This window comes from Chrysochloris asiatica, unplaced genomic scaffold (assembly GCF_000296735.1).
Source record: "Chrysochloris asiatica unplaced genomic scaffold, ChrAsi1.0 scaffold00169, whole genome shotgun sequence".
Lineage (NCBI taxonomy): Eukaryota > Metazoa > Chordata > Mammalia > Afrosoricida > Chrysochloridae > Chrysochloris > Chrysochloris asiatica.
Window position 1 is genome coordinate 4,824,533 of NW_006408687.1, and position 26,903 is coordinate 4,851,435.

At 37.4% G+C, this 26,903-nt stretch overlaps 1 protein-coding gene across 1 annotated transcript in view; it reads left to right on the top strand.

The window, feature by feature from the left end:
• USO1 (USO1 vesicle transport factor) overlaps positions 1-26,903 on the top strand; it is a 127,956-nt gene that overhangs the window by 62,596 nt on the left and 38,457 nt on the right. Inside the window, exons 8-13 of the mRNA XM_006871572.1 lie at positions 8,066-8,186; positions 15,984-16,162; positions 19,933-20,073; positions 23,859-23,947; positions 24,343-24,497; positions 25,539-25,750. Of these exons, the coding sequence (XP_006871634.1) occupies positions 8,066-8,186; positions 15,984-16,162; positions 19,933-20,073; positions 23,859-23,947; positions 24,343-24,497; positions 25,539-25,750 (897 nt within the window). The remainder of the gene's footprint in view (positions 1-8,065; positions 8,187-15,983; positions 16,163-19,932; positions 20,074-23,858; positions 23,948-24,342; positions 24,498-25,538; positions 25,751-26,903) is intronic.

The following is a 26,903-nucleotide window of genomic DNA, read 5'->3' on the forward strand; positions in this document are numbered from 1 at the left end:
TCTCTGGTTACATTTATTCCTAGATATTTAATCCTTTGGGCAGCTATTGTAAATGATTTTGTTTTCCTAATGTCCTTTTCAGCACTGTCGTTTTTGGTATAGCGGAATCCAACTGCTTTTTCTAAGTTCATCTTATATCCTGCCACTTTACTGAATCTTCCAATGAGGTCTAGTAGCCTTTTTACTGAGTCTTGGAGGTTTTTTATGTATAGGATCATATTGTCTGCACATAAGAGAGAGTTTTTACTTCCTCTTTGACAATGTGGATACCTTTAATTTCCCTGTCTAGCAAGAGAGCTCTTGCTAAAACTTCAAGCACAGTATTGAATAGGAGTGGTGACAAAGGGAATCCTAGTCTGGTTCCTGTTCTCAGAGGGAAGGCTTTCAGTTTCTCTCCATTGAGAGTAATGTAGCCTATTGGTTTTGTATATATGCTCTTAATTATGTTGAGGAATTTCCCTTCAATTCCTACTTTGTTGAGTGATTTTATCAGAATGATACTGCATTTTGTCAAATGCCTTTTCTTCATCAAGTGATATGATCATGTGGTTCTTTTCTTTTTTCTTATTTATATGGTGGATTTCATTGATCGTGTTTCTAATGTTGAACCATCATTGCATCCCTGATAGGAATCCCACTTGATCATGACATATTATCTTTTTGATGTGCTGCAGGATTCTGTTGGCTGGGATTTTGTTGAGAATTTTGCATCTATGTTCACGAGGAATATTGGTCTATAATTTTCTTTCTTAGTGACATCCTTCCCTGGTTTTGGTATGAGGGTTATGGTTGCTTCATAAAATGTATTAGAAGGATTTCCATCCTCCTCTATATTCTGGAATAATTAGAGTAGAATTGGTGACAGCTCTTCCCCGAATGTTTGGTAGAACTCATCAGGGAAGCCATCTGGGTCTGGACTTCTTTTGGCTGGAAGTCTTTTGATGACCTGATCAATTTCTTCTTTTGTTAAGGGTCTGTTCAGGTTTTTTACTTCACTTTGTGTAAATTTAGGTTGGTGGTGTTTTTCTAAAAATGTATCCATCTCTTCTAAGTTTTCAAATTTGTTGGAGTCCAAGTTTTCATGGTATTCTGTTATTATCCTTTTGATTTCCTTTGGTTCTGTTGTGACATCCCCTATGTGGTTTCTAATGCGTGTTATTGTGTCTTCTCCCTCTTTTCTTTTGTCTATCAGTTTTGTTAATCCTTTCAAGAACCAGCTTCTTGTCTTGTTGATTCTTTCTGTAGTTTTTCTGTTTTCTATCTCATTTATTTCGGCTCTAATCTTTATTATCTCTTTTCTTTTGCTGGCTGTAGGTTCCCTCTGTTGGTCTGTTTCTAATTGTTGTAGATGCTGTGTTAATTTTGGTTCTTTCTTCTTTTTGGATGTATGCATTTATTGCAATAAATTGTCTTCTCAGCAGTGCTTTTGTGTGCCCCAAAGATTTTGGTATGCTGTGTTTTCATTCTCGTTTGTTTCTAGGAACTTTGTGGGTTCACATTTAATTTCTTTTACTACCCAGTCACTTTTCAGCAAGGCATTATTCAGTTTCCATGTATTTGACTTGATTTCCTTTGTCTTTCTATTGTTGATTTCTAATTTGATACCATTGTGGTGTGAGAAGATGCTTCTTTGTAGTATTTTGATATTTGTAAACTTATGGAGGTTTGTTTTGTGGCCTAACACATGGTCTATTCTGGAGCATGTTCCATATGTACTGTAAAAGAATGTGTATTGTGCAGTTGTTGGGTTGAATGCTCTGTATACATCTATGAGGTCCAGTTGGCTGATTGTGTTGTTTTGTTCTTCTGTGTCTTTGTCCAGTTTCTTTCTGGTTGTTCTATCTATTTTTGAAAATGGTGTATTAAAATCATCCACGATTATTGGAATCGTCTATTTCTTTCTTCAAATATATTAGAATTTGCTCTATATATTTTGGAGCTCTTTCATTGGGAGCATAGATAATTATTATGGTTATTTCATCTTGTACAATTGTCCCTTTAATCATGAGATAATTTCCATCTTTAGCTGTTATGCTGGTTTTTGCCTTAAAGTTTTATTTTATCAGAGATTAGTACTGCCACTCCTGTTTGTTTTTTATTGCAATTAGCTTGGTATATTTTTTTCCATCCTTTAACTTTTAATCTGTTTTTGTCTCTGTGTGTAAGATGTATGTCTTGCAGACAGCATATTGAAGGATCTTATTTTCTTATCCATTTTGCCACCCTCCATCTCCTAACTAGTGCATTTGATCCATTTACATTCAGTGTAATTATTGATAGGTATGGATTAATTGCTGCCATTATTTTTTCTTTTAATTTTTTGGTGTTGCTGTTTTCTTTGTCATGTGTGTCTTCCTGTGTTGAGTTCATGGTTTTTGTGTTCTTTCTTTTGAGTTTTCTCATAGTTTTAATGTTCCCATATTCTTCTTGGATTTTCATTTTCTTGGTATGTTGTGAAGTGTTAATTTTCTTTGAGGTTACCTTATATTCCATTAACTTTTCCCTCCATTTAGTGCAGTCTATTTTATCCTGTAATCTACCTGACCTTCTCACCATCTGGATCTCTGTTACTACGTGTTTACCTTCTTTCATATTGTAATTGTTTTTATCATAGAGTGACCTTCCAGGTTCTCTGAGGTTTTTCTTATAGTTTTGTTCTGTTCTCAACTCTTCCTTCTATCAATTTAGTTCTGGGAGGTGCTGCCACATATGTCAATCTCTGGTTTTTGTCTGTTCTTGTTGGTTCCAAGTGCACAGAATTCCTTTTAGGATGTTTTATAGCAGAGGTTTGGCTTTGGAAAAATCCCTTAACATCTGTTTATCCTGGAATGTTTTGAGTACACCGTCATAAGCGATTGATAGCTTTGCTGGATAAAGGATTCTTGTTGACAGTTTTTTTCTTTCAGGGTTTTATATATGTCTCCCCATTGCATTCTTGCTTTCATGGTTTCTGCTGAGAGATCCGAGCTTAGTCTGACTTGCTTGCCTTCGTATGTAACGCTTTTCTTTTCCCTAGTTGCTTTCAGAATTGTCTCCTTATCTTTGATTTTGGAGAGCTTGATTATGATAATGTCTCGGTGATTTTCTTTTGGGGTCTGTCCTTCCTGGGGTTCATTGAGCTTCTTGAATGTTTATCTTTTCTGTTTTCAAGATGTTAGAGAAATTTTCTTCTAGCAGTTCATCAACTATTTACTCTGTTGATATGTATGATTCTTGGAATGCCGATAATTATTAAGTTATTCCTCTTCATGTTGTCCGACATGAATCTTAGACATTCTTCAGATTTTTTATTTATTTATTTTTTTTTTTGCTTGCTCTTCTGTCTTAGTGGTATTGAGATATTTGTCTTCCAGATCACTAGTTCTGCCTTCCATCTCTTCTATTCTACTCCTTTGCCTATTTATTGTATTGTCTATTTCTGATAGTCTATTATTGATCATTTGGACCTCTTTCTGTAGCTTTTGAATTGTTTCCAATGCTGTATCTATCTTATTTTATTGTTCCTGTAGTGCTTTCTTGGCTTCATCCTTGTTTTTCTCAACTCCATTGTAAAGTATTTTTAAACATTTTATAATTTTTCTGAATTCCTTCTCAGGCATTTCCAAGGACTGCCTTCCTTCCAGAATGTAGTCATGGTCTACCTCTAGGTCATTTGTCTCATATTTTATCTTGTTTCTGGACATGTGCTGATATGGTCATCTGCTTTTGCTTTTTGGACATGTTTAGTGTTTATCTGTGGCCTTAATACTTAATTGAGTGTGTGTTTTGGTATTTTTTGTGCTTTCTGATTGCCTCCAGGTAGATGTGATGAAAATATGGGCTCCCCTTTTCACTTTTCTTATGGCTTAACTCTGAGTAACTTTCACAGGTATTGCCTGACTCCCTGGTATATGGCAGTTGGTATTGGTTCTTGCCTGGATTTTGGTGTTTCATAAAGTGTGATTGTAGTTTGATTATATGGTAGCAGTTTCTGTCTCTTCTTGGGTAAAATAGGGAGAGAGAGGTCTCCCAAAGGTTAAAGGGGGAACAGGAAAACATCAACAGCAAGAAAACAAAACAAAATAAAAAGCCACCAAAACAACAACAACAACAAAAATAGATTGGATACTGTAGTCTATAATCACAGGAAAGGGAGAGGAAGGAGAGAAGAAAAAAAAATCTGTATCCTAATATGAGTATGATTTTAATGTCCTCTTTCAACTTCTTGCTTTCAAGGCTGCCTGATAAATTTCAAGATGCCACTGTTAGTTGTTATTCTGTACCTCAGGATTTAATTTTTGTTCTGGCCTTTTCCCTCTTAGCAAACAATTCAGGGCCAGCTCTTGGGCTGCTGGTCTTTTTAAATGCTGAGAGTATCTGTGCACATGCGTTGCAGAAGAACCCACCAGTGGTGGGGATGGAGGGTGTACACTTGCTCATGTACCGCCTCTAGTCACCAGAATGGAGGTGCGCAAACAGTGAGGGGGCCAGTGAACAGATACCAAAAAAAAAAAAATTCAGAACAAAACAAAACCTACAAAGTATATTGTCCACTTTTGCTCCAAGGTTCCTGTAGCGTTATTCCTTGGTGGCTTGCTCCCCAACTAGTTCTTGCCTTTTGGTCTTGCCCAAGTTGTCAACTCTAGGCCATTGAGCCCAGCAGATTCTAAAGTATGAGATTTCTTACTTCTGCACAAGTTCTCTAGCTATAAGCCTTAAAACTTTTTAAGTATTCCTACCTATGTGGTTCAGACTTTTGGAGCTCTGTCCCAAACCTGCGTCACCTGGAAGTCTGTGGTATTGCTGACAGTGAACTTCACTACACCTCTAACCTGTCCACCATCAACCCGCCCTTCTCACTGTTTACTTTTTTTTTTTAAATAAATGTTTTATTGTGAATTATGTGATAGTTTACATTGGAGAACATTAGTTTTACATGTATTCTAACATATATTATTTCATTGCCATGGTTACAAGCCCCTCCATGCATCATCAACCAACCAAAGGGTATGCCCTGCAAGCCTGCCCCCCCCGCCCCCCCTCCCAAGTCGCCAACATACAGCCCCTCTCCCTTTCTGGGTCTCAAGCCTCCAGCTGCTCCATCTCTCCACATCATCGTCTCTGCCTCCATCTCAGGCATCACTGTTTCTCTGGGTAGGATCCCGCTCTCCACTCTTCTCCATTGATGGTCCTAGGGAACCTCTGCTCCTAAACTGAAAAGTTAATCACTCCCCTCCTTACTGTAAAACGTCTACCTTTACATTTCCAACCCTCACAATCAGTCCTGATAACAATTATTCATTATTGTATCACAAGAGACCTATCTGCATTTCATTTCATCAGCCCTGCCTAGACAGATTGGATACTACTCACGCCCTCTATATCTAGGTTCCCTCTTGAACGCTTGTAAGCCAGTCACTTCTTGCCTTTGTAGTCCCCCCGCCCCCATTTTGGGTACCCAATGTCCAAGTTGCCCATCCCTGTCTACTCTGTGTGTATAGTAAGGATTTGTTTCCACTTTTGAGCTACTGCATCCATAGGTGTAGGTCAAGTTCATCAAATTGTATCAGATTACGCTTTTTTTCCTCTTCTTTCTTTCTTCTGGTTGAGCTCTGATCATCCAGTCATTGAAGCCAAGTCAAGTGGGTATTATCTGCAAGTGTGGGTGTTCTTTTGCATATCCCCTTTCTTATTATCAGCTGGATGCTTCACTCTCCACTCTAGTCCTCTGTGGCTGTGTCAATGACTCTGGGCCGACCAGGTCTCCACCCGGGTTCACAGGAGTCTATTGAACATTGTATGGCTTAGCTCACCGCTTCATTGCAGTTTTTCCCTCACTTCCCCTTATGGGTGATGAGCATGGTCACTAATTAGAGCGTGTATTTCCATTGAGTCTTAGTCTTGGAAGAGGGTTTGCACTGAGGGGACCTGACCACTTGCCTTGATGTCTCCTGGGCAAGCAACTTGCTTGTTCTTGTAGTAACAGTCCGTCTACCTCTATTGTTTTGTATTTTCTCTATAGGTCTTTCTTTCAAGAAGTATCTCTGTTCTTCTAGCTGCTCCAGGCTGGTCTGCTTGTCATTTCAAGTGGAAATTTCCCATCTCTGGAGATCTGGATGTGGTTCAGACTTCCACCTATAGTCTTATGTAATGCAGAGGCTCCACAGGAAGCCTCCTTCACTGGGCACATTGTAGCCCCATTTTAGGTATTCCAATCAGTTATAGGCAGAAGACGGACTTACAAGCTTTCTATGGTGATGTTTCTGGCTATAGTAACAAGAGATATAATGGAATCTGGTTGTCTCATTTTTCATGATCAGTGGGATCGATTCAGGTGGTGATAGCTAGATTCCTCCATTGTGAAACTGTCAATCTTTTGTCTAATTGTTTCATCCATTAATGAGCATTGTAAGAGCAGTTATTTTGTTAGGAATTTCAAAGTGGTGATTTCTATGATTTTGTCATTCCCATATTTATTAAGCTATAATCGTCTGTAAAGAAGAGCATTGCTTTATCAACCCGTGCTACTCTTTAAAGTACAGCCCACAATGAAAGGCAGGAGAAAGAAATCCTTTTGATTACCAAATTTTAAAGTAAGGAATAGATCCCCATTTATTTTCACTGACCAACAAATATACTTTTGTTCTTAATAGGATTTTAGTGGATGTGTTTGATAAGAGCAGGAAATCTCTTAATAGTCACTTGGAAAAATAAGGGAGTGGGGAATCAACAGTTACTGAGAACTTAAAATATTGTAGGTCCTATAGAAGGTATTTTTATGTTTCTCTCTTTTAGTCCTCATGAAGTTTCTGTGACATAGATATTTTATTTTTCTTGGTTTACACATGTGTATACTGAGACTTGGAGTCCTGGTGTGGTGCTGTAGGATAAACACTAAACCACAAGGTCAGTTTGAGCAACAAAGTCAGAAGTTCAAACCCACCAGTTGCTCCTTGGAAACCCTATACAGAGTCTCTATGAGTCAGAACTGACTTGATGGCAGTAAACAACAACATACCAAGACTTGGGAGCCCTGGTGGCTCTGTAGGATAAGCACTGGACTGCTAACTCTGCAATTGAATGATGAGGCTCTTCTTCCATAAAGATTTACAGCCTCAAAAACCCTATACCGGGTCACTGTAAGTCAGAATCAACTTCGATGGCAGTAAGTTTGTTTTATACTGAGACTCAGAATTTATTAAAGTTGGTTAAAGTCACATAGCTAATAAGTACGGCAATGGGTTATTAAACCCACTTTGTCTTACTCAGAAAGAGCCCTGATGGTACAGACTAAAACTTGGCAGCTGCTAACTGAAAGCTTGGCAGTTCAAACACACCAGCGTCTTGGGAAGAAGGATAGTGTGCCTTGAGAACCTTAGGAGACCGTTCTGCTCTGTCTTTACATGGTTGATGACTTGGAATCAACTCAGTGCCATTAGGTTTGGTTTTAACTCAGAGCTTAATGTTCTCTCAACCTTGCTGCTCTCTTTGTTAGCAATTAAACTCAAATTGGCAGGATTAATCGAGAGAATGTGACTTATAAAAATAACCACTTTTGCATTTCTCACTTAATCTAGTAGCTGTTGAAAGAGACTTGACAGGAGAGTAGTGGTATAAGTTCAGTAAGGCTATAGGCAGTTTTCTACCCTGTGCTAACAGCCAGTAACTAATTTGCCTCGTTGGGATTTTTAACTACCCCTAGTTGGAGGCATATATTTTCTAGAATACTTAACTTTTTTTACTTGAATATGATGTTTTGTTTTTTAATTTATCTTACTGAATTCATAACTTGTCCATTATTGCTGTTGTAAAGTACATACAGTAAGTAACATGCTTCATACCATAATGAAAACTATCTAGTAAGTGAAAAATATGAAAAAAGTATTATATATTTTTGCTGCACAGTGGAAAAGGAACTGAGTTAGGAATTGTTAGACATGAATTCTTATTTAGGTTGTGTTCTTTAACCATGGGTGGGCTTCTGAAAGTCCTGCTTGTTCTAAAATTCTGTATCTTTTTTTAAGTAATTGAAAAAATGCCTTATAAAGGCTATAGTCCACTAAACATTGATTTTCTTCTCCACAAGGGTGTCTTATTACTTCAGGCACTAACAAGAAGCAATGGAGCGATCCAGAAAATTGTTGCTTTTGAAAATGCTTTCGAGAGACTACTAGACATTATTACAGAAGAGGGGAACAGTGATGGAGGTACAGTATTAAAAATCTGATTTAAAGAGATTGTTTTATAGTTAATAAATGTCTAATTCCTAGAAAATGCAATCAGATGAAAAAATGGAGCTTCATACTTCATAATTTTTCTTTTATTTACTATGGTGTGTTGAAGTGTCAGCCTTCTGAAATCTAGGGTGGTGTTTCCATCAGTTCTGGGAAGTCTCAACTGCATCTCCTCAGATATTACTTCTGCCACATTTCTGTCTTCTCTGATCCAATCCTTTCTGAACTCCTCAGATCCAGTCAAAAGTTTTATCATCTGATTTGACTTTTTACTCTGCTATCCCACTTTTTGTCTTACTGGACTACCTTCTAGATTATTTCTTCTTACCTGTTTTTGAATTCACCTGTTCTCTCTTCACTTATTCTTGATCTGCTAGTAAATCAATCAGAAACTGAGTTCTTTATTTTCCTTTCTTAGAAGTTCTGTTTAGTTTTTTGGCAAACCTGCTATGCAGTTATTCATAATTCTTGTTCCTTCCTATTATTTTCGACTTGTCTTTTATTTCTGTGAACATTGATAACATAATATTTCATAGTCTCTGGTAATTCCTATATTATAAGTCTTTATTTTTTACTCTACTGGTTATTGCCACCACTTGTCTGTCAGTTTATCATACTCTGGTGGCTTGCATGTTGCTGTGATTCTGGAACGTACACCGCAGGTATTTTAAATACCAGCAGGATCATCCACAGTAGGTAGGTTTCATCTGAACTTCCAGACAAACACAGACTAGGAAATAGGAGAGATGGACTACTTCCAGATATTTAGTCACTGAAAACCTTAAAAATACCAGTGGAACACTATTAGCACCAGAATATTGAATATCAGAACATGATGAAGAGCAACAGAATATTATCATACTGCTAGCAGATGAGCCCCTCAGGTTGGAGACAATCAAAATATGACTGGGGAAGAGCTGCCTCCTCAAAGTAGAGTTGATTGTGATGATACGAATGGAGTAAAAGCCTTCAGGACTTTCATTTGCTCATGGGACACAAATTAAAATGAAGAGACACAGCTGCAAACATCCATTAATAAATGGAACATGAAATGTATAAAGTATGAATATAGGAAAATAGGAAGTGTCAAAAATTAAATGGAACACATCAACATCGATATGCTAGGCTTTAGTAAACTGAAATGGGCTGGTATTGGCCATTTTGAATCTGGTACTCACATTGTTTACCAGGAATGACAAACTGAGAAAGAATGGCATCGCATTCATCATCAAAAAGAACATATCAAGATGTGTCTTGAAGTACAACACTGTCTGTGATATCTTAATATCCATATGCCTACAAGGAAGACCAGTTAATAACCATGATTATTCAAATTCATGTACTTACCACTAAGGCCAGTGATGATGAAATTGAAGTATTCTTCCAACTTCTTCAGTCTGAAATTGATCATACATGCAATCAAGCTGCATTGGTAATTACAGGCAATTGGAATGCAAAGGTTGGAAACAAAAAGGAAAGCTTAGTCATTGGAAAATATGACTTTGGTGATAAAAACGATGTTGGAGATTGCATGATAGAATTTTGGAAGACCAGTGACTTGCTCATTGCAAATACCTTTTTAAGCAACATAAGAGGCAACTATGAACATAGACCTCACCAAATGGAATATACAGAAATCCATTGACTGCATCTGTGGAAAGAAATGGTGGAAAAGCTCCATATCATCAGCCAAAACAAGGCCAGGGCAGACTTTGGAACAGACCTTTAATTGGTATATGCAAGTTCAGGTTGAAGCTGAAGAAAATGAAAACAAGTCCAAAAGAGCTAAAATATGATCTTTAATATATCCCACCTGAATTAGAGACCATCTCAAGAACAGATTTAATGCATTGGACACTAAAGACAGAAGACCAGAAGAATTATGGGATGACATCAAGAACATTTTACAGGAAACAAGCAAAAGATCATTAGGAATACACAAAAGAAAGAAAAGACCAAAATGGATGTCAGAAGAGATTCTGAAGTTTGCTCTCCAACGTAGAGATGCTGAAGCAAATGGAAAAAATGAAGTAAAATGCGGGGGAGTGCCTGCCTCTCCCGCGAGGGTCGTGGGACACGAGTGGATACACGAAATCGTCGGGTGAAGAAATGAATGAATACAACTCGAGAGGCTTTTCAACTTGCTGTGCTGTCCGACTATGCTCTCTAGCTTCTGCTTCCTGTTCTCTTTGCTGTCTGCCCTCTGCTCTCTGCTGTCTGCCCTCTCCCTTCTCCCTCCTGCTCTCTGCTTCTTCTGCCGCTACTGCCCTTTCGCCTTCTATCTTCCTCTACCTCTTTCTGCCTCCACTCCTGCTCCCTGCTTTCCTCTCTGTCTGCTGTCTCCTCTGTTTCCTCTCTCCTGCTCTTTTCTTCTTCTGCCACCTTGCTCTTCCTTCTGCTTCTACCTCCTTCTGCTGCTTCTGCCAGCCCAGCTCAGCAAGTCTTTATTTTTTATACTTAAAACTACACAGTACATAATGAACTAACACTTTGATCTTTTCTTGAATTATTACACAGTTAATCACAACATTCTTGCACCTGGTCATTAGACAGCTTTGACAAAAATATTTCTATGATGTTCAGCTGACCTTCATCTCTTTCTTCAGCATGTGATAAACGGTTTCTTCTTGTGTCCACTTAAAGATTAAGTCAAACCGTACACAAACCATTACTATTTATCAGACTACTGATTACACTTTCTTAGTAACATAAGTTTCTGCTAATTATTAATGCTTGCACTATCTCATTATTCTTACTAATTATCAACTTTCTATCCTACATAATGTATTATTAATTTTATAATAAAGGTAAAACTAACATCTACTTATTTATTTTTCTAAAGTATTCATTAAATTGCTTGGAAGTTATATGGCATAAAGCCCAAATTGGCTAATTGCTACAGGAAGTATAGATTATTGAATCAAAACTATCTTTCATTTAAGTTCATTATTTTCTGCTTGTTTATGCAGGTGCTTGTATGTAGGGGTTTGTGAATTCTAGCTTGTGACTAATTGTGGTGAGGTCTGTTGGGGTAGGTCAGCTTGACTCTAATAAGCTATCTGTTTTTGTGGCCTTACAAATGCAGTTACTTAGGTTTTCTAAGGAAAGGGAGTAATTAATAAATTTCTCTTTGTATTCAGTCCACCAAGGCTGAAAGCAATTGCTGCTAAGCTAGTTTTTCCTAAGGTTTGTAAAACTCATAGTGAAAGCTGAGAATATTGCCATATTATATATATTTTTGCAAGTAAATTCAGGGCTAACTTGAAGGGAAGATAGGAGTCAGCTTTTTCACATGCTGTGCATAATGTCTCTCCCCCCAGTGCGGCTTTGCCAAGCACTGAGGGTTAAGTGCTTCCCTCAGTTAAAGAATGAAATAGAAAACTTTTGAAGGACAGCTTGAAGAGGACAAAGTGAAATGTTATTATGAAATGTGCAAAGACCTGGAGTTAGAAAATGAAAATGGAAGAACACACTCAGCATTCCTCAAACTGAGGGAACTGAAAAAAAATTCAAGCCTTGACTTGGAATATTGAAGGATTTTATGGGGAAAAAATTGAGTGATGCAGAAAACATTGAAAGAAGATGGAAGGAATACGCAGAGTCACTGTACCAAAAAGAAATGGTTGCTGTTCAGTCATTTCAAGAGGTAGCATATGTTCAAGAGCCAATGATATTGAAGGAAAAGTCCAAGGTCCATTGAAGCAATTGTCAAAGAACAACGCTCTGGGAATTGATGGAATACAAATAGAAATCTTTCAACAAACTGATGCAGCACTGGAGGCACTCACTAATCTATGCCAAGAAATTTTGAAGACAACTACCTGGCTAACTGACTGGAAGACATCCATATTTGTGCCCATTCTAAAGAGAGGTGATCCCAGTGAATGCAGAAATAACCAGACAATATCATTAGTATCACATGCAAGCAAAATTTTGCTAAAGATAATTAAAAAATGGCTACAACCCTACATTGGCAGAGAACTTCCAGAGACTCAAGCTGGATTCAGAAGAGACGCAGAATGAGGGATGTCATTGCTGACATTAGATGGTTCTTGGCTGAAAGCAGAGAATACCAGAAAGATGTTTACATGTGCTTTATTGACTATACAAGGCTTTTGATTGTGTGGCTCATAACAAGTTATTGAAAACATTGTGAAATATGAGTATTCCAGAATACCTAATTGTGCTCATGAAAAGCCTGTACATAAAACAAGAGGCAGTTGTTAGAGCAGAGCAAGTGAACACTGAATGGTTTAAAATTAAGAAAGGTGTGCAACAGGGTTATATACTTTCACCATAGCTATTTAGTCTGTATGGTGAGCAAGTAATCTGAGAAGCTGTATTATATGAAGAAAACCGTGGCATGAAGATTGGAGGAAGACTGATTAACAACCTGCTATATACAGATGATACAGCCTTGCTTACTGAAAGTGAAGAGGACTTAAAAATACTTACTGATGAAAATCAGAGACCACAGCCTTGAGTATGTATGGATTGTACCACAACATAAACAAAACAAAAATCCTTAACAACTGAACCAATAAATAACATCATGATAAATAGGGAAAAGATTGAAGTTGTCAAAGACTTCATTTTGCGTGAATCAACCATCAACACTTGTGAAAGCAGCAGTCAAGAAATCAAATGATGTCTTGACTGCATTAGGCAAGTCTGCTGCACAACACTTCTTAAGAATGTTGAAGAGTGAAGATGTCACTTTGAGAATGCTAACTGAAGTGTGCTTGACCCAAGCAGTGATAATTTCAGTAACCTCATCTACATGTAAAAGTTGAACAGTGAATAAGGAAAACCATAGAAGTATTGATGCATTTGATCTCTGGTGTTGGAGGAGAATGTTAAAAGTACCACGGACTGCCATCAGTACAAACAAATCAGTGTTGGAAGAAGTACAACCAGAATGCTCCCTAGAAACCAGGATGGCTGAACGTCGACTCTCATACTTGGAACCTGTTTACAGGAGGAACCAGTCCCTCCATTTTATCAAATATGATAGGTTGGAGGGTTGAAGAAGAAGAGGAAGTACTCCAACAAGATGAATTGGCACAGTGGCAGCAGCGATGGGCTTAGGCATAGCAATGATTGTGAGGTTGGAACTGGATCTGGCAGTGCTTCATTCTGTTTATGCAAAACTATAGGGTCACTATGAGTAGGTACTGAGTGGATGACATCTAATAAGACCATGGGTCTCATTTATGTAATGATGTAGTTTGGTAGTTATACAATGATATAGTCATCCCCCATTTTGTTATCTGATGCCATTTGCTATTTTCACATAATGTCAATTTTCTTATAGTGACCTAACCTTTGACACCTAACCATGTTGATAGGTGCAGTACTTAAATATTTCTGATGAAGATCAGAGACCACAGCCTCAATACTGGACCAGTGAACAACATCCATATTAAAGGAGAAAAGATTGAAACTGTCAAAGACTTCATTTTGTTCAGATTAACCATCAACACTCATGGAAGCAGCAGTCAAAAAAACACAATGTATCATATTAGGCAAATCTGTGCTTAGGATCACTATGAGTTGGTACCAACTCAGCACCTTAAAACAACAAGAAATATTTTTCTGATATTCTCTGCTTTCATCCAAGATCCATCTGACGTTAGCAATGATATCTGTAGTTTCACATTGTCTTCTGAATCTGACTTGAATTTCTGACAGTTCTCTGTTGATATAGGTTGCAACCATTTTTAAATTATTTTGAGCAAAAGTTTACTTGCATGTGATACTAATGACATTGTTTGATGATTTCCACATTCTGCTTGAGTTAACCTTTCTTTGGCGTGGATACAAATAAGGATCTCTTTCAATCAGTTGGCTGGGTAGCTGTCATCCAAATTTCTTATAATAGATGAGTGAGCATCTCCAGTGCTGTATCAGTTTGTTGAAAGAATTCATTTTGTATTCTGTCATTTCCTCGAGCCTTGTGTTTTGCCAATGCCTTCAGTGCAGCCTGGACTTCTTCCTTCAATATTGTTGGCTCTTGATCATATGCTACCTCTTGAAATGGTTGAACATCACCTGTTTCTTTTTGGTACAGTGACTCAGCATATTCCTTCCAACTTTTTTTGATGCTTTCTGCATCATTCTATATTTTGTCCCTAGAATCCTTCAGTGTTACAAGTCAAGGCTTGAATTTTTTTCTTCAATTCTTTGAGCTTGAGAAATGCTGTGTGTCTTCTTCACTTCTGGTTTTCTTACTCTTGGTCTTTTCATATTTCATTATAATACTTGACTTGGTCTTCTTAAACTGCCCTTAGAAATTCTCTGTTCAGTTCTTTTACTTCCTCATTTCTTCTATGTGCTGTAGCTTCTCTATGCTCAAGAGCAAGTTTCAGAGTCTCTTCAGATACCCATTTTGGTCTTTCTGTCTTTTTAATAAACTTTCGTTTTCTTCCTGCATGATGTTCTTTATGTCATCCACAGCTCTTTTTGTCTTTTGTCTTTAGTGTCTAATGCATCAAATCAGTTCTTTAGATGATCTCTGTATTCAGGTGGGATATGTTCAAGGTCATGTTTTGGCTCTCTTGAACTTGTTTTAATTTTCTTCGGCTTCAGCCTAAACTTGCATATAAACAATTGATAGTATTCCACAGTCTGCCCCTGGCCTTACTTTGGCTGATGTTATTGAGCTTCTCCATTATCATTTCCCACTGATGTAGTCAATTTGACTTCTGTGTATTCCATTTGGTTAGGTTCATGTGTATGTTGTTTAAGTTATTTATAGTGCATAGATTGTTGGTCTTGCAAAATTCTATCCTGTAATCTTCAGCATCATTTTTATCACTGAGGCCATATTTTCCAACTACTGAGTCTCCTCCTCATTTCCAACTTTTACATTTCAGTCACCATTAATTATCAATGTACCTTCATTGCATGTTTGATCAGTTTTAGACTGAAGAAGTAGATAGAGTAGTGCTGCTTTAAAAGCCCCGCCCACCAAAAAAAGAAATTTTAAAGAAGAAACATTGGCACAACAATGCCAAGTGCTTTAGAGATCAAATAAGATATGATCCACTCATTCAACAAATATATAATAGTTGTACACTATGTATGTTACTGATACATAATCTTTTCCTTTTTGAGGACACAGGTGAATATGGTATTTACAAATCTCTGTTTTCATATATCATAATCTAATGAAGAAGAGAAACCTAAATAAATATATAAAAATCCAATTGCTGTGAAGTGTGCTAGGATTCATGGAAAATCCACGTGTCAGAATAGAACTGTGCTCCCTAGGTTTTTCACTGGCTGATATTACGAACGTTCATTGCCAGAATGTTCTTCTGAGGAGCCTCAATTAGCAGTCGAGAGAATTAGTCATTTTCCTACCTTCCTACACCAATAATAACAATAAAAGTAGTAGGATGCTCTCAGAGTATGTGGTTGGTGATCCTAATCTAATCATTGGGTCAGGTTAGGAATTCTGAAGAAACTATGTTTATACTGGAATTTAAAGAAAGTATTTTGTAAGTTTCTGCTGTAGGTATGCAGCTGAACATAGAAATGAAGAGATCACTGGTTTTCCTCAGGGGAGCTTGAGGAGAAACATGCCAGTAGTGGCCTTTCATTTGTGGAGTGACAGTCAGGGGTCAGAATAGGCTATTGACCCTAACATACTATAAAGGTGTACCTACGATCATGGAGACTCCTCCTTTTTAAAAAAGACTTGGGGACTGAAGTTTCTTTTAAGTTTTATCAACCATAACACTTCCATTTTACATTTTTTTCCCTCAGGTATAGTAGTGGAAGACTGTTTGATTTTGCTTCAAAACTTGTTAAAAAACAACAATTCCAATCAGAATTTTTTTAAAGAAGGCTCATATATTCAACGTATGAAACCTTGGTTTGAAGTTGGAGATGAAAATTCTGGCTGGTCTGCACAGAAAGTGACTAATTTACATCTAATGCTGCAGGTATACTGTACTTAGCCATAAATGTGATGGGAACTTTGACAATGATCCATTTAAGTAAAAGAAAATTGCTCATGTTTGATAAATCCAATATATTTAGTTGCTTTCATCAGCTGGGCTTACAAAAGTTTATAATATGCTAATTTGCAGTCGTACACAGTGAGCGATGTCTCATCCCGGATATGCATGCTCACTCATCTAGCACTCAGTTTCAGTTATGATTTCTCTCTAGCAGAGTTGTTTAGTCATATATGCCCCTCTCTTAACCCTGCTAGATTATCTTTTTAAAATCCAGACATATTTTTTCCTGATTAAGTTTGCATTAAAGTTTTCTTTCTTCAGTTAACAGATTTAATATTATTTATGACTTCAAATATTAGGCTCAGTAAATAAGTTCATGAGATAAGCATTTATCGAGAGCCAGGCACTGCATGCTAGGAAATGAATGATGATATCCTTGCTAGGCTGAAGATTAATAGACTGAGTTCTCAGTACAGTTGCTGTTTTTGGTTAACTGCTGTTGAGTCGACTCCGACTCATAGTGACCCTGGATGGGATTTCTGAGGAGCAGCTGGTGAGCTTGAACCACCAACCTTGCAGTCCAGTGCATTAACCCACAGCGGCACACCAGGACAAAACAACATGTAGTTTTATGTATGCTATATGGTGAAAGCTCAGTGATAGAAACATTAGAATCAAGGATGATAGGATCCTAAACAATTTCTGTGTCAGATAAAAATTCGAAGTTTTTTGAAGTATATTATTTACTTATTAAAAAATTTCCTTTCTCGAGTCCCTTAAATTTGAATTAGCTTTCTGATACATATTTTTTAATGAACTCTAGTAATTCTTGTGGCTCTTTAATGTCTTTGACATTGAGCCTGTGCCTCTGAAGCTGTGGACCTTAAAACTGCACAGATAACCTCTAGTAATTAGAATCTGAACTTGTTTCTTGCCCTGAGAGTTGCCTACCTGGGGTTGATTGATTGTGTGTCAGTTGGTCAGGACAGTACTCATTTTGTAGTTGCTAATAATACCTCTTTTCATTTTAGTAATGCCCAGTTTTGGATGATAAACTACATGGTTAACCTATTTAGAATATACCTGAACACTGTTACAAAAGTATTTTACAAAAAAAGATGCACACTGTCCTTTCTATTTGTATTTCCAGCATCATTATTTCTACTTCTACTTATCATTTATTAGTTTTTTAAAATTTTTTCTATGGTTTAGAAATAAGTGTCATAAAGGATATTCCTCTAGAAAAGTAATTTTCAAGATATGGATAGAGAGAGTAATGGAATCTGAGGATGGGCACAAACTAAAAATGAATATTGAAACTGGCTGAGGAACTTACTTTATTGTTTTGGGGGTGCTATTATTATTCTGATAATTATTTACTGTTTAAAGTACTATCCCCCTCACTTGTTCCCTGCCCAAATTTAGAATACAGTAGTGGTTACGAATTGGGCTGCGAACAGCAAAGTCAGCAGTTTGAAACTACCAGCTGTTTGTTCTGCAGGAGAAAGTTGAGACTTTCTGCTCCCGTAAAGATTTATAACCTCGGACACCGTGTACAGGGTCACTATGAGTAGGAACTGACTCCATGGCACATAACCACCAATGCGTATTATAAAGGGAAATATTTCGTATTTTACTTACACAGTGAATTTGTTCTATATTATTTAATTTTAGAAAAGTGAAAAACGAATTGGTTCTGTAGTAAGTTAGAGTCAATTCTTTTACTTTTTTAAAAGTAGGTAACATTTAAAGAACCAAAGGGAGTTCTGGTGTGGTACCGCTTGATTGAAACCCCCAGCTGCTCCTTGGAAGCCCTATATAGGGCTATATATATAGGGCCACTGTGTGTTGAAAACAACTTGACATACTTAACAGCAACAGCAGTCTTTAGAGAAACTGAATTAAATTTACCTTAACCTATTTTCCACCTCATGCATGGGTGATGTGTTTTTGACTTCACAGACCATAAATTATCTTCTGCTTCTCAATCTATTCAGTCTGCTTTTGTAAAGATTTACAACCTTGGAAACTGTATGAGACGTTTCTCCTCTGTCTTACAGTGTCACACTGTGAGTTGGAATCAATTTGATGGCAGGGAATTTTGTTCTTAGGTTTCTCAGCTTAGTAGAATACTTTCTGTATAGCTTCGTATAGGGTTACTTGTATTTCAAGAAAAGGAGTCTTGGTGGCACAGTGGGTTATGCATTGGACTGCTAACCAAAAGGTTGGTGGTTTAAACCACCAGCCACTCCACAGGAGAAAGGTGAGGCAGTCTACTTTCATAAAGATTTACAGGCTCAAAAACCCTATGGAGCAGTTCTGCTTTCCTTATATAGGGTCACTGCATCTCTGGTTAGGATCCCACCTCCCACTCATGCTCTTCTCTCCTGATTTTCCTAGGGTCCTCTGTTCCTGGAATGTAAGATTAAATACTCCACCCTTTTTGTTAAACATCTTCTGCCTTTACAGTTGTGACAATCACAGTTAGTCATGACAACAATTACTATTGAATTAAAAGAATCCCTATCATCATCTCCTTTCACCAGACCCATCTAGATAAGATGAAAACTATTCTGTGGGGATTCTGCCTTCCCCTACTTGCTCTGAAACTACATTCCCTCTTGTAAGCCAGCCACTTTGTGTCTTTATAGCCCGTCCCATTTTAGGTAGCCAGTGTCTTAAGTTCCCTGCCGCTATCAACTTTGTGTACTGAGGGAATAGGCTTGATCCTTGATGTGAAGTCTCCTTCCTAACTGGTTGTGGTTTTCTCCAAATTTCCATGACTATTAATCACCATTTTTATTCATTAGCAGTAAAAATGCTGCTCTTCATGTCTGTTTATTTTATGTTTAGCTCTCCCTCTCACAGAGGGTCCCTTTTCATAGTGAAGTCACTATTATATATACCAACTATAGTAATAAAATTGCTTTCACTTAGCCTGTTAATATCACAGATTACTTTGTGTATCCACTGTAAAAAACATTTCATAGCACTTGTCATTAACAAAGTATTATATTTTGATATGTAAGACTTATCATATACAAAGTTCTGAAATGCAAATCACAGGTATTTATGGAGTCCTGGTGTGGCACAATGGGATAACGCGCTGCACTGCAAGGTCAGTTTGAACCATAAGGTCGGCAGTTCGAACTCACCTCCTGCTCCTTGGAAACCCTATACAGGGTCTCTACGAGTCGGAACCGACTCCATGGCAACAACACAGTTATTTGGAGTTATTTTCTTCTGTTTTTTCATGTTCAGGTTCAGACTAACCTTAGGATAATATACTCTTAGGGATTTAATTATTATTAAGAGCCCTGATATTGCAGTGATTAAGTGCTTGCTGCTAACAAGAATGTCAGCAGTTCCACTTATAGAAAGATGCAATAGACGGCTTGCATAAAGTTTAAAGACTTGGAAACCCTATGGAGCAGTTCTACTTTATCATATTGGGATTACTAACAGCTGGGGTCTAGATTAGGTTTGGAGTCCTGGTGTAGCACTGTGGGTTAATGCACTGGATCACAAAGTTGGTTTGAACCTCAAAGTCGGCAGTTCAAGCTCACAAGCCACTCCTTGGAAACCCTATACAGGGTCACTATGAGTCAGAATTGACTCAAAGGCACTAAACAACAGGAACAAGCTTGGCAGGTGAGGGAATCCATCACAAAATTTTCTTGTTTGCATAGGTCAAATCTGCATGAAGCTTTTTCATATCTTTAAAAGACAGTTTTTCTTTCTTTCTCTTACAGCTTGTTCGAGTACTAGTATCTCCAACTAACCCTCCGGGTGCTACCAGTAGCTGCCAAAAGGCCATGTTCCAGTGTGGGTTATTGCAGCAGCTTTGCACTATCCTAATGGCTACTGGGGTTCCTGCTGATATCCTAACTGAGGTAAATTAAGGCATTCCTGAACAGCTTCTACTGTTGTTCTTAATTTATCAATTATGAATATTTATTCTCCACTTTAGTAGATGATGACTTCATTCTTTCTCCTGATTTAACCATCTCACTTTGCGTCCTTCTGTCCCTCTAGGATTATTTTTATTAGAATTCCTATTAAAATTAAAATTAAAGGTGTATATTTTGCTACATCTTTTATGTTGTTGTTAGGTGCCATCAAGTCAGTACTAATTCATAGTGGACCTATGCACCACAGAAAGAAACACTGCCTGATCAGCAAATAATACGAGAAGCTGGGTTCTATGAAGAAAAACGTGGCGTCAGGATTGGAGGAAGACTCATTAACAACCTGCGATATGCCAGTGATACAACCTTGCTTGCTGAAAGTGAAGAGGACTTAAAACATTTACTGATGAAGATCAAAGAACACAGCTTTCGGTATGGAGTGCATCTCAATGTCAGGAAAACAAAAGTCCTCACCAATGGACCAATAAACAACATTCTTATCAACGGAGAAAAGATTGAAGTTGTCAAGGACTTCATTCTTCTTGGATCAACTATCAACACTTGCGGACGCAGTAGTCAAGAGATCAGACGACGTATTGCATTGGGTAAATCTGTTGCACAGGAACTTTTTAAAGTGTTGAAGAGCAAAGATGTCAGCTTGAGGACTAAGGTGCGCCTGACCCAGGCCATGGTATTTTCAATAACCTCATATGGATGCGAAAGCTGGACAGTGAATATGGAAGATCATGGAAGAATTGATGCCTTTGAGTTGTGGTGTTTGAGGAGAATACTGAAAGTGCCATGGACTGCTCAAAGAACCAATAGATCTGTTTTGGAAGAAGTGCAGCCAGAGTGCTCCTTGGAGGCCAGGATGGCTAAGCTTCGTCTCTCATACTTTGGACATATTGTCAGGAGGGAACAGTTGCTGGAGAAGGATGTCAGGCTGGGTAAGGTGGAGGGTCAGAGAAAAAGAGGAAGACCGACCCCCAATGAGATGGATCGGCCAGGTGGCATCATTAATGGCGTCAAATGTGGCAGCAGTAGTGAGGTTGGCCCAGGATCGGACATTGTTTCGTTCTGTTGTGTATGGGGTCGCTATGAGTTGGTTCCAACTCGATGGCACCTGACAACAACAACAAATGCCCAAGATATTGATGTTTATGTGTTTCATTTTTGACAATGTCTATTTTTCTTTGTTCATACTTGGTACATTCCATGTTCCTATTTTTAATGGATGTTTACAGCTGTTTTTATTTTGAGTTGTGCCCCACCAGCAAATGAAGGTCCCACAGGCTTTAACTCCCACTGTCTTTACTCCATTTGCATCATCACGGTCAACTCTGCTTTGAGGCGGCAGCTTTTCCCCAATTGCATTTTGAGTGCCTTCCAACCTGAGGGCTCATTTTCTGGCACTATATCTGACAGTCTTTTTCTGCTATTCATAAGGTTTTCAGTGACTAAATATTCGGAAGTAGTTCGTCACTCATTCTTCCTTGTCTGTCTTCATCTGGAAGCTCATCTGAAACCTGTCCACCATGGGTGACTCTGCTGGTAATTAAATTACTGGTGGCATGGTTTTCAGGATCACAAGCCATCACAGTACAACAAAATGACAGACGAGTGAGTGGTGGATGTCTTTTATAGATAACTTTATGTCCCTTTGCTTTTCCTGGGTTCTTAATTGTGTTCTTTTTTTCATTTGACTGGTTTTCTTGTCTCGTTGCATTCTCAGTACCGTAATATGCTTAACCCATCTTCTCTCTATCCAGACCTCCTTCTAGAAGCCCTCATCTTTCTACTCCAGTCTGGACTGAGTGTTCTAAAAATGCTTAGCTCTTGCTTTGCGACTTTCATTTACCATCCTCCTGGGATTTCTTTTTACCTCTCTCTTAACTTGAGTTCTTTGGTTTTCTGTATCCCATATCTCCTCCTTACCCCATTTGGCTCATTACCTTATTTTATTAAATTTCCTGAAGAAGAGTCAATGGGAATAGAAATTGATCTTATCCCTTCTATGTTGGGAATTGTCATTCCTCTGCCTTTGGAGTAATTCAGTTGTGGCTAGGTATGGAATTCAAGGCTGGAAATCACTAACACTACACTTTCAAAACATGGTTCAAGTGTTGTTATTAAGAAGTCTGAATACATTAGAATCTTAATCCTTTTTACATAACTTTCTTTTTATCGCTAGAAACTTTTGGGATTGTCTCTTCATTTCTAGTTTTCTAAAATTTACTGACTATATACTAGAATTTTGTTTTTCTCTCCAGTTGTTTTGAAACTCACTGGACCTTCTCAAGCTCGAGCTCCAGTTCTGAGAACATTTTTGCTACTCATTAAGAGTTTTATCTTTTCTACTCTCTTTCTGAAGCTCTCTTCATAGATTTTTTAATTTTCTGGACCTAGTTTCCCCTTTTGTTCTGTTTTCTTAGAGAGTTCACTTTCATTCTTAAGTAGAATTTTTTATTTTTTACATTTTAAATTGGTATGACTCTGTTCTTTGCTTTTATTTTAAAGCATCCGTTTTTCATTTCAATAGAAACAGATACTCATAATTCTCTGACAGTATTATTAATTTTAGTTTATTGAGATCTACTCCTTGCCTTTTCTGTTTCTTGTGGGTTTCTGTTTTTCTCTATATTTGATTTATTTGATCTTTGCCTTGTTAGAAGCTTTTCTTCAAATGTCTCTTATTGTTGAGTATTATTTCACATTTCATTAAGGCATTAATATATGACAGAAGGACTGAGTGCAGAAAGGGGATTGTATAGACTGGTAGTCTTCATAGAATGCATACCTGCTATGTATTTAGTTGAGTCTACCAAGTATCTGTGTTGGCAGTTGTTTTCTCTGGGTTATTTCATTTTTGCAGAGAAAACCTCTCTATTGCTTTGCCTACCAAAAATGCAGGAAAAGGGACTGAGAACCTCAAGTTTAGACTCTGTATTATCTCCCTGTTGTTGACCCCACACTTTATCACAGTGCTCTGCTCTGTCTGGTATGCTCAAGTGTGGTGTTTTTGTTGTTCATTTCCTCCAGAATACAAACCTGTGGTCTCCTGTGGTTTAGGAGAGAGACCTGAAATGGGATAGAGTTAAGATCATCTGTGAATAAATTTTTAAACATTTCTTCTATTTTTAACTTTAATTGACCCCCTACAAATCAGGCTGCTAACCTCAAGGTTGGCAGTTCAAAACTACCAGCTGTTCCGCTGGAGAAAGATAAAGCTTTTTTGCTCCTGTTAAGATTTGTAGCCTTGGAAACCTTGTGCAGGGTCACTATGAGTCAGAACCAACTCCACGGTTCTTAACAACAACAAAAGCTTTCCTAATGCTTGGTCCTTAGACATTTGAGCCTCTGACATTTCCCATTCTTTTCCATGGGCATGGAGACTGTTCTCTTTACTACTCTGATAAATAGATTACCTCTGTCAGCTGTTTTCTGTCTAATAACTTGTTAAAATTCTTCCTTTCTCCATATGGGAAAATATTAAAATAAGAAAGTCTTTATTGTTATTTATAAATTTTTATGGGGAGAAGAAATGAATGCATATGGTCATGTGCTATTTTCATTGGAAGCTTGCTTTTAATGTTTATAACATTTTTATGTTGAGAAAGGGTTGCAAAATTAATGCTGTCACTGATTTTTTTGGTGTCTGAATTTTGTCATTTAAAAGCAAAAATCTGAAAGATATATAACATTTCCTTTTCTGAAAATAGGGTTTTTCCTTTAAGTTATTTCTCTAAATGGTCTTTTTTTTTCTTTAACAGACCATAAATACTGTATCAGAAGTTATTCGAGGTTGCCAAGTAAATCAAGACTATTTTGCTTCTGTAAATGCGCCTTCAAACCCACCAAGGTAGGAAAAGGAAAAAAGTGACATTTCTCCGAGGAAATTAAAAATTACTTTGGTTTCTTAGATATATCTCCTATATACATCTTATTGTTTTAAGTAGTTCTCTGCTTTTAAACTGGAAATTAGCTGACAAGATAAATATGTTGATATTTCAAACGCGTGTGACCTTTGAAATTTAGGTGTTCAGGGTCAGGTATCATCTCTTCTATATCCTGACTCTGTGCCTTATGTAAGCACATCACTTCATACCCCTGACCTGTGGTTTTCTCTTCTGTGCCATGGAGATGAAAATACTGGTTCTGATTATGGCTCCTCAGCTGACCAAATTGACTAGCTGTTGATTTTGTTAACGTGAGTTGTAATGTTTTGTTTTATTTCTTTGTTTTTGAATGCAATAGACCAGCAATTGTGGTGCTTCTCATGTCCATGGTTAATGAAAGGCAGCCGTTCGTATTGCGCTGTGCTGTTCTCTATTGTTTCCAGTGCTTCTTGTATAAGAACCAAAAAGGACAAGGAGAGATTGTGTCAACACTCCTACCTTCCACCATTGATGGTAAATAATCTACTTCAAATTTCTATTTTCAGAAGTAAATGCTGGTTTTTAAAGCTTTTAAATGAATCTTTTTTTCTGTTTTTTTAGCACAGAATACTTTGTATGACTAGAAAAAAATGATGAGTTTCGAAACCTAAAGATAAAGTTAGAGTACAGACTTTGGTGTTAGACCAGAATTTACATTGTAAAATTTCAGATTCTCTTGCCGTATAACTTTTGGCAATTTATTGAACTTGAGCTTTATCCAAGTTATATGGGGTTAATGATACTTGTCTGTATTTAAGAATGGTACCTTTTTAGGAATAGTGTAAAGATTAATGTACTTAAATATGTAAAACACTTACCCCAATGCTTGGCATAAAATAGCTCCATAGTAATTATGGAGTCCTGGTGTGGCACTGCAGGTTAATGTGCTGTACTGCAAAGTCGCTTTGCACCACAGGGTTGGCAGTTCAAGCTCACCAGCCGTTCCTGGGAAACCCTATACAGGGTCGCTATGAGTCAGAACCAACTTGACGACACTTAAGAACAACAACAGTAGAATAATTTTAATTGTGGCATTTCTTTGAATTGGCTTTTGAAATGTAGTTTTTAATCAAGCCAATACTTTTTATAAGTATTACTATCATCAATTTGGAGTCCTGGTGTGGTGCTGTGGTTTAATGCACCAGACTGCAAAGCCGTTTGAACTGCAGGGTCAGCGGTTCAAACTTACTGGTCACTCCTCAGAAACCCTATACAGGGTCGCTATGGGTTGGAATCGACTCGACAGCACTTAACAACAACAATAAATCATCAGTTTGATGCCTAAAGTATCTTCTAATATATCTTTGTTCTACTACTTTTTTTTCCAACATAGCTTTCTCTAGTTTTTATTTTGTTTTGGAAAACTAGCTTATTATTTTGAAAATGTTACTTACTACTATTAATTAACGGCTTTTAGATAGTATTTAGTAGTATATCATCCCATTTATGTCACAGAAACCAATTTTAAAATTTTGTCTACTCACACATATTATTATCTGCCTGTCATCTTTGTAGCAACAGGTAATTCAGTCTCAGCTGGTCAGCTGTTATGTGGAGGTCTATTTTCTACTGATTCACTTTCAAACTGGTGTGCTGCTGTGGCCCTTGCTCATGCTTTGCAAGAAAATGCTACCCAGAAAGAACAATTGCTCAGAGTTCAACTTGCTACAAGTATTGGCAACCCTCCAGTTTCTTTACTGCAACAGTGCACCAACATCCTTTCACAGGTAAAGTATTAGATGCAACTTTTTAAGGAAAAAAATTTGAGTGTCTGTTTTGGTGTCATGAAATAAGGATGTTGGAACATCCTAGAAGATGCAGATGGAAAAGGAAAGAAAGAGGACATGTTTATTAGTTGATTATAACCAGAATTAGTTTTGTGGAGAGAAGCAGTAGATACTATAGCGGGGATGTTTTTTAACAAATAACTATAATGATGGGAACATGATATTCTGAGCAGAAAGGTATTTTTTCTTTGGGTTTTTTTTTGTTTGTTTTTAAAATCATCTACAGTGTCCCCACATATCATTTTCTCTTTGAGTATCTGAATTCAGGTCAGTTTATGAGAGGGAGTAGGATAAGGTGTATGTTTCATAGCTGTGTACTTCCCTCCTTCTCTTCCCACAGAGCAGGCGATTGTCTAGGAAACCAAGACAGTACCAGTCCGTGCTGCTGCAGTTTATGCAGCATACCCCAAGGTGTACATTTACCCAGTAAGATGTAGAAAAACATAACTAAAGGCCCACTTTCCTGTAGAGTGTTAATGAAACAGCAATGCTTTATTGCAGTATGGGCATGCCATCCTTGCTGCTAGACAACTCAAGTTCCTACTTTAGTAAAACTATAATGTCATTAATTTCCAGGACATTAACTCTCCAGGACAGGGAGAATAAGAATTTGAATAAATACAGTTGTTCTACCCACTGCTATAGTAGTGTAGTTGCCCTTGCCCTCCACATACTAATATGCTATGTGATTCTTTAGAATGAAAATATATTATCTTTATCATTTATCTTTAGTAATTAAGAAAACTACTTAATACTTGACATTGCTAGGATTTTATTTTGCAGTCTATTGAAAAAAGCTTTCCTTAAACCAAACAGTAATTAGTCACCACCATGACTTCCATTTTAACATAGTAAATAAAATGAATTAGTAATGAAAAATTCTCAAGATAGTGGTTTCTTTTCCTCTGTAAGTAACTGAAGATTACTATACCCTCTCCTCACTTATCAATATAGTTACGTTCCAAAGATCAGGTCATTATACGAAAGTAAGTTTTAATATCAAAATGGAGGATATGGGCTTGGGGGTGGGTTCTGTTTTCAGACCTCCTATTTGTGCAATTAAAAAAAAATTATATTGATGTTCTTAACCACT